Source organism: Hylobates moloch, unplaced genomic scaffold, assembly GCF_009828535.3.
Source record: "Hylobates moloch isolate HMO894 unplaced genomic scaffold, HMol_V3 SCAFFOLD_7, whole genome shotgun sequence".
Lineage (NCBI taxonomy): Eukaryota > Metazoa > Chordata > Mammalia > Primates > Hylobatidae > Hylobates > Hylobates moloch.
In genome coordinates, this window is record NW_026652282.1 from 119,746,533 (window position 1) to 119,758,609 (window position 12,077).

Below are 12,077 nucleotides of genomic sequence, written 5' to 3' on the forward strand. Positions count from 1 at the left end.
CTGATGAACTGTGCTGTCACAATAAATGTAGCCACTATGCCTATCTCCATTCTGAAGATGTGTCACTTCCTGTTTCAGACTCAAATCAGCCACAGTGGCAGAAGCCCACGAAATCAGAGGGGAAATTTCATAATGACCACTGCCCATTCTCTTCACTTGTCCCAAGAGGCCATTGGAAATAGTCCAAAGACCCATTAAGGGAGATGGACATTATTTCCCAGAAGTAAATACAGCTCAGCTTGTACTTTGGTACAACTAATCGACCTTACCACTTTCACAATCTGCTAGCAAAGGTTATGCAGCGCGTGAACATGATCATGGCAGAATCACCAGGCCTCATCACCATCTGCCTTTTAGGATATCTACTCAGTGCTGAATGTACAGGTTTGTTTCCTTTTTAAAATACATTGAGTATGCTTGCCTTTTAGATATAGAAATATCTGATGCTGTCTTCTTCACTAAATTTTGATTACATAATTTGACAGCAATATTGAAGAGTCTAGCAGCCAGCATGCAGGTTGGTAAGTACTGGTTCTTTGTTAGCTAGGTTTTCTTCTTCTTCATTTTTAAAACTAAATAGATCGACAATGCTTATGATGCATTTATGTTTAATAAACACTGTTCCGTTTATGATTTGGCCATGTAATTCCTGTTAGAAAACATTCATCTCCTTGGTTTAAAAAAATTAAAAGTGGGAAAGCAAAGAAATAGCAGAATATAGTGAAAAAAATTAACCACATTATTTTTGTTTGGACTTACCACTTTGAAATCAAGATGGGAAACAAAAGCACAAACAATGGCCTTATTTACACAAAAAGTCTGATTTTAAGATATATGACATTTCAAGGTTTTAGAAGTATGTAATGAGGTATGTCTCTAAGTTTTTAAATTATATATCTTCAATTTAAAGTTTTAGTTAAAACATAAAAATTAACCTTTCATTAGCAAGCTGTTAGTTATCACCAAAGCTTTTCATGGATTAGGAAAAAATCATTTTGTCTCTATGTCAAACATCTTGGAGTTGATATTTGGGGAAACACAATACTCGGTTGAGTTCCCTAGGGGAGAAAAGCAAGCTTAAGAATTGACATAAAGAGTAGGAAGTTAGCTAATGCAACATATATCACTTTGTTTTTTCACAACTACAGTGACTTTATATATTCCCCAGAGGAAGGCATACAGGGAAGAAATTATCCCATTTGGACAAACAGCATGTTCTCACAGGAAGCATTTATCACACTTACTTGTCAACCTTCTAGAATCAAATCTAGTAGCTGACAGTACCAGGATCAGGGGTGCCAACCCTAAGCACCCCCAGAAAGCTGACTGGCCCTGTGGTTCCCACTCCAGACATGATGTCAGCTGTGAAATCAGACTGAAATGTTGAAATAATGATAAAAAAAAATACAGAGGTTAAACTAGCAAAGTGAGTAAAGTCAAGGGATAAAGAAAATTTGTTGGAAAACTCACAAAGCAGGACCTAAAGCAAGGCCATTAGACATATCTCATTAGTGTGACATCTGGGAGGACAAAGGATCCAAAGCCTTTCTTCTATATAAGTGGTGAGATGATGAAGGTTGTAAGAGGGCTTCTGCCCCCTTGAAGACTTCAGATGCTGGGGAAAGGATAGATAAGAATAAAGATGAACCAGGGTTTTGGAGCCTGGGAAATAATGACTAGCAATAAACCTCAAGGGAAGTTAAATATACGATCCCCAGATAACACTAAGGAGAAAAGCAATGTGATTCTGCAGCCATTGTAGCCAGAGATAATAAGCTCTTGAAGAAGGGGCCAGGGGAATTTTTCTAAGGATGGACAGTATTAATGCAGCACTCTCTTCTGCTATTAAACTCTCATTTGCTTCTAAAAGGAGTTTCTGTGAGTGATTTGCTGAGATGTTGCATTTTCATGGCTGCTGCCTTTAGGTATTATTGCAACAGTTTGGAATTTTGAAATTAAAACAGTTCTGTAAAACCAGTTTAGTTTTGTAAAGTGTATGCATCAAAGATGTCCTTCATTCATTCAGACATTACTGAGTTACAACTATGGTGCCAGGTACTGTGTCAGGGTACTAGGGGTATGGGGATAAACCAGACTCCCTCTTTGATCTAAAGCACCATGAGGCCAGGTGAGAGGTTTCAATATAATGTGATAAAATGTGCACCAGGTACTAAGGGATCATAGAGAAAGGAACACATTAAATGGGGAAACGACAGAGAGATAATATATTCATCTGGGTCTTAAAAGATGAGTAGGCGTTCTCTCTCTTTAAATGTCTGATATAAGGGCATTTTATGCAAAGAGGATCACTCATGTGCAAAGACTCAGATTTGCAAGAACGTGAGGTATTTCAGGAGTTTTGTATGGTTCCATATGGACTATGACAAGTGAGGCAGGTAAACTAGGCAGAGCTGGACATCAGATAATGAAGTCATTAACCTAAGGAGATTGGACAATAAAATGCAATATGGAGGTGTCAAAGTATAAACATAAGGAGTACCACTGATGGCTGATTTAGGATGCCTAGTCTGGCAACACTCTACCGAAATGATAGTGGGGGAGGGGCCCATACCAAGACTAGGAGAGAGCAGTCTTGAGACTATTGCAATTATCTACGGGAGACATAAAGGCTAGAACCCGAACAGTAGCAGTACAAAAAAAAGAGGGGAGTTCAAACGATATTAAGGAAGTAGAAGTGGTATGACTTAACCATCTGGGTATGGGAGGGGAAATGGCTAGAGTCTTGGGGACTTTGTGTTTGATGTGATTATGGGCCACAGCATAATGTCTAAGAGAACTGGCTCTTTAGTCTGACTGCCAGAGTCTGAATCCTGGGTCTGATGTTTTAGTATGTTAGCTTGAGCAAAGCCCTTAGCCTCTATGAATCTGTTTTCCTCATTCATAAAAATAAGATGACAGTGCCTATCTCATGGGACTTTTGTGAGGATGAAGTGAGATAATGGATGCAAAGTTACTGAGCACAGTGTCCAACAGAGCAGAAGCATTACATATACATCAGCTATTACTGGCTACATTATGATATACAGTTAGGGAGTTGGAAAGATAATCTGAAATTCAGGAGACATATCTGACTATAGATGAGTATTTGGAACTCATTGTTCTGTAAACAGTAGTTACAGCCACGTGTGTGGGCATCTAGAGGGTGAGCATGGATATTGTGATGCCTAGTACAGTGCCTGGTAGTAGTGGTTGTATGCTCAGTAAATTTTGTTGACAAGGTCAGGGCCAGACTAGACTGGGGTAAGCAAGGCCTGTAGGGCATAAATATACTTGTACGCCCTGAGAAGTGAGGAACTCTTAAATATTGTGCCCTACATGCCTTGTTTGGTTCACTCTTGTCCCAGCCCTGGCAATCATATATAAAGTGAAAAAGGAAAAAGCTGAGGCTGGAGCCTGGGAGAACCCTGGACATTTAAGGGCCATGGAGAGGAACAGGAGTTAATCAATTCAAGTGCTGGATGGATAACAGGAGTTAGAGCAAAGAGGGGAACCAGAATAGAGTGATTATTATAAAAAGAGTTTCCTAAAAAGGGAGAGATCAATAATTAGAAATTATTTAGAGCAGCCAATAAATACATAAACTCAAAATTATTCTTTAGGTCATTCCTGATCGTGACAATAGTCATTTCATTATATAAATATGATTAAGGAAGGAAAAGAGCTACACGAAAGTTATTAAAGAGCTAAAGAGAATTGAGAAATTTAAAACAGAAGAAAGTAGGGCCAACATGAAAGGAGTAGGGAGAAAAAGAGATAACCAGCATATTGTCTCATTGATCCTGCCAACACCTGTGAGGTAGATATTCTTATTATACTACTGTTAAATCTATTTTACATTTGACAAAGTTAAGGTACAGAGCTTATGTGACTTGTCCAAGGTCACAGGTCTAGAGGAGGCAGATACTTGATTCAAACCTATTTCTGTCTGATCTGATTCTAAAGTCTGTTTTTTCACTCAACCACACTGTACAGTCAGCTCTCCCTGTGAGTTCCATAGCCACAGATTCAACTAACTGCAGATCAAAAATATTCCAGAAAAAAATGGATGGTTGCATCTCTACTGAACAAGTACAGACTTTTTTTATCTTTCATTATTCCCTAAACAATACAGCATAACAACCATTTACATAGCATTTACATTGTATTAGCTGTTACGAGAAACCTAGAGATGGTTTAAAGTATAAAGGAGGATGTGTTTAGGTTATATGCAAATAGTAAGCCATTTTTATATCGGAGACTTGAGCATCCACAGATCTTGATATTTGCAGGGGGTCTTGCCACCAATTTTCCATGGATACTGAGGAACGACTGTAAATGGATGCAGGTATGGATGCTATTTAGGAGTGTCCAGGGCCAAGTAAATGAGTTGCTGAGCAGAGAGGTGGGTGGAGGCTCTGAGGCATCAATATGTGGTGGCATCCATCTGCATTTTGGTGATTTTTTTCCTTCACAGTCCTCAGCTGTCTGGGAAGAGAAGGATGAAGGCAGATGGCTGCTCATTGATTTAGGGACTAGGATTGCAGGATAGGCACAGCATTGCAAAGGAGTGAAGGCAATTGAGAAATTTGGCAAATGAAGAGTTGAAGAGAGGCCTGAAATGGTGGCTCACACCTATAATCCCAGCACTTTGAGAGGCCCAGGCAGGCAGATCACTTGAGGTCAGGAGTTTGACACCAGCCTGGCCAACAAGGTGAAATGGTGAAACCCCGGCTTTACTAAAAATACAAAAATTAGCTGGGCATGGTGGTGGGCACCTGTAATCCCAGCTACTTGGGAGGCTGAGGCAGGAGAATAGCTTGAACCTGGGAGATGGAGGTTGCAGTGAGCTGAGATCGCACCACTGCACTCCAGCCTGGGGGACAGAGCAAGACTCTGTCAAAAAAAAAAAAAAAAAAAAAAAGAGTTGAAGAGAAAAAGTCTAGGCTAAATTCAAAGAAAAAAAGTGAGCCCAAAAGGAACTTGCAGAGCAAGGGAAAAGCAGGGATGTCAAGGGACTAGAACACTCCATAAAGTGAACAGCTGCCATGACAATAAGGGAAGAAAGTTGAGTTCATCTCCGTTCCTTTCCTTTCCTGTTTACTTTCCTTTCTCTTCCTTTTTGGAGTTAATCAGGAAGTAGTCCCAAATACCCTAGAAAGTTCATCTTATAAGCCCTTGGTCCTCTTGAGATGGTATCAGATATATTGCTAGACCCTTGAAGAAAGGAACAACTCCAGGCAACTTCTTGAGTCCCTGTTATTAATTTTATACATACACACACATATATGTATATACATGAAAACACACAAACACATGTGTGTGTATACAGCCATGCATTCCTTAACAATGGGGATATATTCTGAGAAATGTGTCATTAAGCAATTTCATCATTGTGCGAACATAATAGAGTGTACTTACCTAAACCTAAATGGTATAGCTTACTACATACCTAGGTTGTATTGATGTGGCCTATTGCTCCTAGGCTCCTGGGCTGCAAATCTGTACAGCATGTGACTGTACTGAACACTGTAGGCAATGGTAACAGTGGTATTTGTGTATCTAAACATAGAAAAGGTACAGTGAAAATACAGTATTATAACTTTATGGGACCACTGTCATATAATATGGTCCATCATTGACCAAAATGTCATTGTGCAACAAATGATTATCTCATATATATATGATATGATATATATGATATATATGTGTGTATATATACACACACATATACATATATATACACACACACACATAGAGAGAGAGAGAGAGAGGAGAGGAGAGGAGAGGAGAGGAAGGAGGGAGGGAAGGAGAAAGATAATTCAGATAGAGACATCAATCCTCCAGAGTTCAGGAGTGTCTCTACAGACTAGGTAGATGTAGCTTAAAAAAACCATAGCCTCAATTCTAGAGAGATGCTGAAATCACTGCAATTCTTATAACACTTGCCAACCAAAGATGCTGTTGATCTGAAATTGCTTTTTTAAATTAATGCAGTGATTTTTCTTTAACATCTAGTGACAGACACTGGGGTCACATGGCAGCTGGACCATAATTAGGCTTCTGTTCTTCAGGAGACATTTGTTCAAAGTCATTTGGGCAACCATATTCTGAAAACAGCCCAGCCAGGGTGATGGATCACCTTGCAAAGATCCGCAATGAGCTATTTTCAAGTGATGACAAAGTGTGAAGTTAACTGCTCATTTGAGAACTTTCTTTTTCATCCAAAGTAAATTCAAATATGATTAGAAATCTGACCTTTTATTACTGGAACTCTCCTGACTAAAAGTAAAATTGAATTTTAATTCCTAAATCTCCATGTGTATAGAGTACTGTGGGAACATCACAGATATTGGCTCCATGCCCTAAAGAGAAATTGGCTTTTGGATTATTTGGATTAAAAACAAAGACTTTCTTAAGAGATGTAAAATTTTCATGATGTTTTCTTTTTTGCTAAAACTAAAGAATTATTCTTTTACATTTCAGTTTTTCTTGATCACGAAAATGCCAACAAAATTTTGAATCGGCCAAAGAGGTATAATTCAGGTAAATTGGAAGAGTTTGTTCAAGGGAACCTTGAGAGAGAATGTATGGAAGAAAAGTGTAGTTTTGAAGAAGCACGAGAAGTTTTTGAAAACACTGAAAGAACAGTGAGTATTTCTACATAATATCCTTCAGATGCAGAGCATAGAATAGAAAATCTTTAAAAAGACACTTCTCTTTAAAATTTTAAAGCATCCATATATATTTATGTATTTTAAATGTTATAAAAGATAGGAAATCAATACCAAAACACTTTAAATATTACCATTAATTTGTCTTCTTTTATTCTTTATAGACTGAATTTTGGAAGCAGTATGTTGGTAAGCAATTCATTTTATCCTCTAGCTAATATATGAAACATTTGAGAATTATGTGGGTTTTTTCTCTGCATAAATAGATAATATATTAAACTTTATCAAAAGGACTCAGAAAGATCAGTCCAACCCTCTAACCCATATTGAATGGTGATATACTACAGGGTTATGCCAGTGTGGGAACTATTGCTGGTAGTATCCCTAGGGCTTCACAAAGAACATTGTTCCACCCCAGGAAGGTGGAAGGAAGAAACTGAAATGATTGTGTCTTAGAACCTAATGGAAGTTTGCATTCCTCAGTAAAATCAGAGAATGCTGATTGACTTAAATGTTTATAGCTTCAAAGTCCTCCTCATTATCATGGCCCGCAAGCCCTTCCATGATTGTCCTTCCCCACCCTCCCCATTACCCTTCTTGCCTCCTCTGCTACTTCTCTCCTCGCACACTGGGCTCCAGCCACCCTGGCCTTCCTGTCACTTCTTGCACACTCCAGGAATGCTCCCACTTTAGAGGATTTATCTGGCTGTTTCTCTTATTTGGCTATTCCCAACTTCCTGTGGACTGGCTCCCTCACCTCCTTCAGGTCTTTGCCCAAATGTTACCATCTTAATGAGGCCTACCTTCACCATCTATTAATACTTCAACCTGCCCCAGTAGCCTTACCACTCTAGACACCTGTACAGGTACAGAACCACACTCTACTTTTTAACAGAGCTTTTCATCATCTAATGTATCACATAATTTCTTACTCATACTAGTTATCATTTATTTTTTCCTACTCCACTAAAATGCAAGTTTCATGTTGGCAGGGATATTCAACTGTTTTGTTTATTAACATATTCCTAGCACCTAGAACAGTACCTGGAAAAGAGGTACTCAGTAAATATTTATCAAATGAATTGACCAAAAGAAGGAAAACTCAAAGCTTTAATGACAACTAACTTTAAAGCTACAATAACTTAAAATTCAGCAGTAGGATTTTAAGGGAGGATAAGTTTCAAAGATTGACTTACCTAAGACTATCTGCATAAATAAAAAGAAATTAATCCAGACAACAAATTCACCAACTTCCATCAATTGGAAATCCAATTCTATTTTCTACAATTCATGTTCTGGAGACACTACTTGACACTCTTTTACTCTCATAACTCATAACTCCTCCACTTTTGTTTTTAAATCATGAGAGAAAATGAGTTGACTCTGTTATATTGTTTTATCTACCTTTCCTTGATCTTAGAAATGAATACTACCATGCCAGCTTCTACTGAGGTGCCCCCTAAAGTTAGTCCAAATAGGTCTTTGTAATCTCCATTCCTGCAGAATTTAAAACTTTGAATCACATAATTTATTTCTAAAAGTAAATCCATGCCTATTTTCACCACCAAAAAATTCCTGACTATTAAACTCCTACAACCCCTTCATTGCTCACTCCCCACCCCCAGGATCATATTTTAAAGTTGGGCCCCTGCCTTTTGGGTCACATAGGTATACTGTTTGCTGTACCACAGGTATAGCTATCTGGAAAACATGGAGGGCATTATTCTGTTACTACTGCTTCGTCAACCAAAAAATAAAACAACAAAAACAAGAACAAACAAGAAACAAACTCCCTGAGTCTTTTCACTTGCAGTTGAGATTCCTAACCACTACAAAATTAGCCCATGTTTCTTCTTGCACATAGTAGAAACCCAAGCTTCTCACTGCTGTGCTATTCTGTACCATCAACTCATCACATAAAGAGCCTGGTTGAAGAAGAATGATTGTCCAACCACATTACTAGCATCTGTCAAGACTTTCCAGTTTACAAAAGGTCTATCACATTTAACCCTCACACCATCCTTGTGACCGAAGCATTATTAACTCTATTTTACAGAGAGTAAACTGAAGCTTAGGGAAGTTAAAAGAACTGCCAAAGGTCTCCCAGTTGGGGAGTCATGAAGCCCAGAAGAGAAGCCAAATTCTCTACTGCTCAACCCCTTGCTTTCACTGTTACACCTCATGGCCTTCAAATCTAAATGCAGTTATTCATTAAACAGGAACCTGGTAGTCTTAAACAGGAATCTCTCACTTGGTAAGGTCTTGTCTCTTGTTGTATTTGACCCCAGCTGTCTATGGCTTTGCCTGAACCCAAAGTACACACAACCAAGAAACCAAAGGAGAACCAAATGTGGGATAAAATGACACTCATTTTAACGACATGTCTCAGCAAATGAGTTCCTGTGTAGCTGGCTGAAAGCCCAGACCCTTTCAGTAAAACATCCTGAATAATTCACATTTGTTGGTCTATAATATAAAGGGCAAATGTAGCTCATTTTTAGACCAGTTCTGAACATCAATAATAATAAAACAGAGATAACAGATTTTGTTTTCATAGAATTGGAACAAATTAGAGTATCTGTGCAAAAGCATATCACATCTAGGAGCAGAGGGGACAAAGTCTAATTTTTAAATAAGCAAATTTTCCAGGGAGGGACTATTTATGATAAAGGGATATTAGTCTCTTAGTCAACGGAACCTGGATACACGCTTCTGACAGAGAAGAGGGAGAACAGGCAGGAATCTACACACCAGATGTCAAGGAGATTTGCTTTAAAATATGACTGATAATTAGAAATTTTTCAGTTTCCCCCTTTTCCCTCATTCTTCGATTCTTATTGTTATCTTTATCTCTTATTCCTTTGTTTCTCATATATTGAGTCTTACAGATCAAGCTCCCATTTTTTTCTTCAGGGGTATTTTTCTAGTTCAAAGTGCCTACCATCTCCCTTCTGGTTCTATTCATCCTTCTCTCCCGAAGCTCCTTTAGAAGTGTGGATTAAGGCAGAGCACTAAGAAACCAGACTTAAAGGTTCCCTCTCATTCTGACTTTTCTCCTTTCACCTATTCCTTCCTCCTGTTTTCTTACCATCATTGTCTTCAAAGGCTTTCAAGTACACGGTAAAAGCAGAAACTTCAAGAAAGGCAGAATGGAAACATAACCAATGCATACATAAATAAAGCACACTGTAGAATCTTTTTAAATTCTGTATGATATATCGAATGCTGTCTCTCACATTACCTAGACCATTTGAAACCGAATTTGTAAAACATAGACTATCTTTAAGTGGTAACAGATGCTTCTGACATGCTTTTATTGTCTTGAACCATTACTGCATATGATACATCAAAGTTAAGTGACAATACAACAAAGCAGATTCATTTGCTCCCTGCCTAGGCCGTCAGTTCCTAAAGTGGAAACACCATATAATCTAGCTCAGTTTGCTCTACAAGACCTGAAGAAGAGCCTTGTGTGACATAGAGATAATATTTGTTGAAGCAATTAAATTTGACTTGGAATTAACTCTGCCATCATTCTATAAGGAAGGATTGAAAATCCTTCTCACCCTGTGTTGATATAGTACATTTCTATACAAAAACGTCCTTCTCCCTCTTCCCTTGGATTGCATAAACTATGTACATGCCTTCCTCAGGGCACTTTTCTAGGACAGTGTCAGCCTAAGGATCTTTGTCTGGGTGGCTTTTAGAAACTCAGGAAGACAGGAGCATCATATGCCTATAGGCACCTGGCTTCCAGGTCAGTAGTTTTACTCTGACCCTAAAATCAGACTCCCATCCCAGTGAGTATCTATAGGGGAGGCCTGGGCATTCTAAGCAGTTTATGTGCCAATTCAATTTCTTAACCTATCTCAAAGATGGAGATCAGTGTGAGTCCAATCCATGTTTAAATGGCGGCAGTTGCAAGGATGACATTAATTCCTATGAATGTTGGTGTCCATTTGGATTTGAAGGAAAGAACTGTGAATTAGGTAAGTAACAATTTTTGGATACTCGTAGTTCAAAGTTTCCCTCTGAAACAAGTTGAAACTGGAAAATGCAATATTGGTGTATCATAATTTTTCTTAAAAACATACTTTTGACACTTATAAACATTTCATTTGTAGTTATAGTTTTCAGGATATGAGTTCAAGAAGCTACATTAAAATCAATAACAATATTTGGTAACTAATATTAAGTAATAATGATGTTCCACTCACTTATTAATCTTTAATACAACCATATGTGGTTCATACTATCATTACGCCCATTCTATGCAGATGAGAAAACTGCAACTCCAACAGCCAAAAATTACAGAGGCATAAATGGTTTAGACAGGACTTAAACTTCAGGGTGACCAAAACCCATGCTTCTAACGACTATATTCAAAACTCAGAGAAAACTGAACCCAGAAAATTGAAATCATGACTAAATTGCTATCAACATAGGTAGTGAAAGTCAATTAAGTACAGAACTGGAGTATGACTGGCCAATTATCCCATATAATGGGAATTCCCCACATGTACAAACCACTGCATATGCTAAATTTGTTGACAAAATTCAAAGCTCATTCCTGAATTTGACTATATTGATTCCATCAAAAATGTTACATAGCAACCTTAGAATCCTTGTGTACCTTTTCTTCTCAAAGCCTAGATTATTTCTTTTTCCAAAGTTTCAGTAATTGGAGCAGTAAACCCCAGTGTCCTTTACCTACTTGTTTATTACCTCCAGATTCAATATTACCGGTACTGTGATTGAGAAATGCACACAGTGCTAATGAGGAATTCACTTTCTACTCTGACACTCCAGAAGAATAGAGATGCAATCTTAAGGAAGAATTTAACACCACAGGCTACATGACTAAGGATAAAGAGTAGAAAATTAGCAGGACTCTATTAAGTCATTGTAGTAATCCACCTGACAGATGAAAAAGGCATGAAATGAAATGAAATGTAGCAGCTACACTTGTCCTATTGAGAAAGGAAAAAGTCACCTGTAATGTTGTTCAGAAATCCTTTCAGTACTAAAAAGAAATTCATTGACCATCTTCCTTTAGGCTCAAAAATTTCTTAGAAGGTAAAAAAAGGAAAAGGTGACAGAGCAAAGACATTTGAAAAGAAAGAAAAGAGTGAATGAACTTGCACACCTGGCTTGGACTCCCATTCCCTTGGGTTTCCATTGTGGGGACAAACTAATGCCTGGGTTACCTTTCTTGAGAGTGTGTTAACTGATTCAACATCTCTGAAGTGCTACTTTCATCTGAAAGGTTATAATTTGAAATTCAGATTTACCTGGATAAATTTGATCTTGCTATTATGGAAACCTCTAGAAATCCTTGGAGTAGTTACTCATTATCAGCTTAAATAATATAGCTGTTGGAGCTGACAGAATGAGTAACTCAATTAG

The 12,077-nt window shown here is 38.0% G+C and overlaps 1 protein-coding gene across 2 annotated transcripts in view; it reads left to right on the forward strand.

Moving 5' to 3' along the window:
• The first annotated feature begins 270 nt into the window (after positions 1–270).
• F9 (coagulation factor IX) overlaps positions 271–12,077 on the forward strand; it is a 33,649-nt gene continuing 21,842 nt past the window's right edge. Inside the window, exons 1-4 of one of the 2 annotated variants that reach the window (XM_032756459.2) lie at positions 271–384; positions 6,484–6,647; positions 6,836–6,860; positions 10,547–10,660. In XM_032756459.2, coding sequence (XP_032612350.1) covers positions 297–384; positions 6,484–6,647; positions 6,836–6,860; positions 10,547–10,660 — 391 coding nt within the window. In that variant the 5' untranslated portion in view covers positions 271–296. The remainder of the gene's footprint in view (positions 385–6,483; positions 6,648–6,835; positions 6,861–10,546; positions 10,661–12,077) is intronic. The other variant, XM_032756460.2, reaches the window with a different exon arrangement.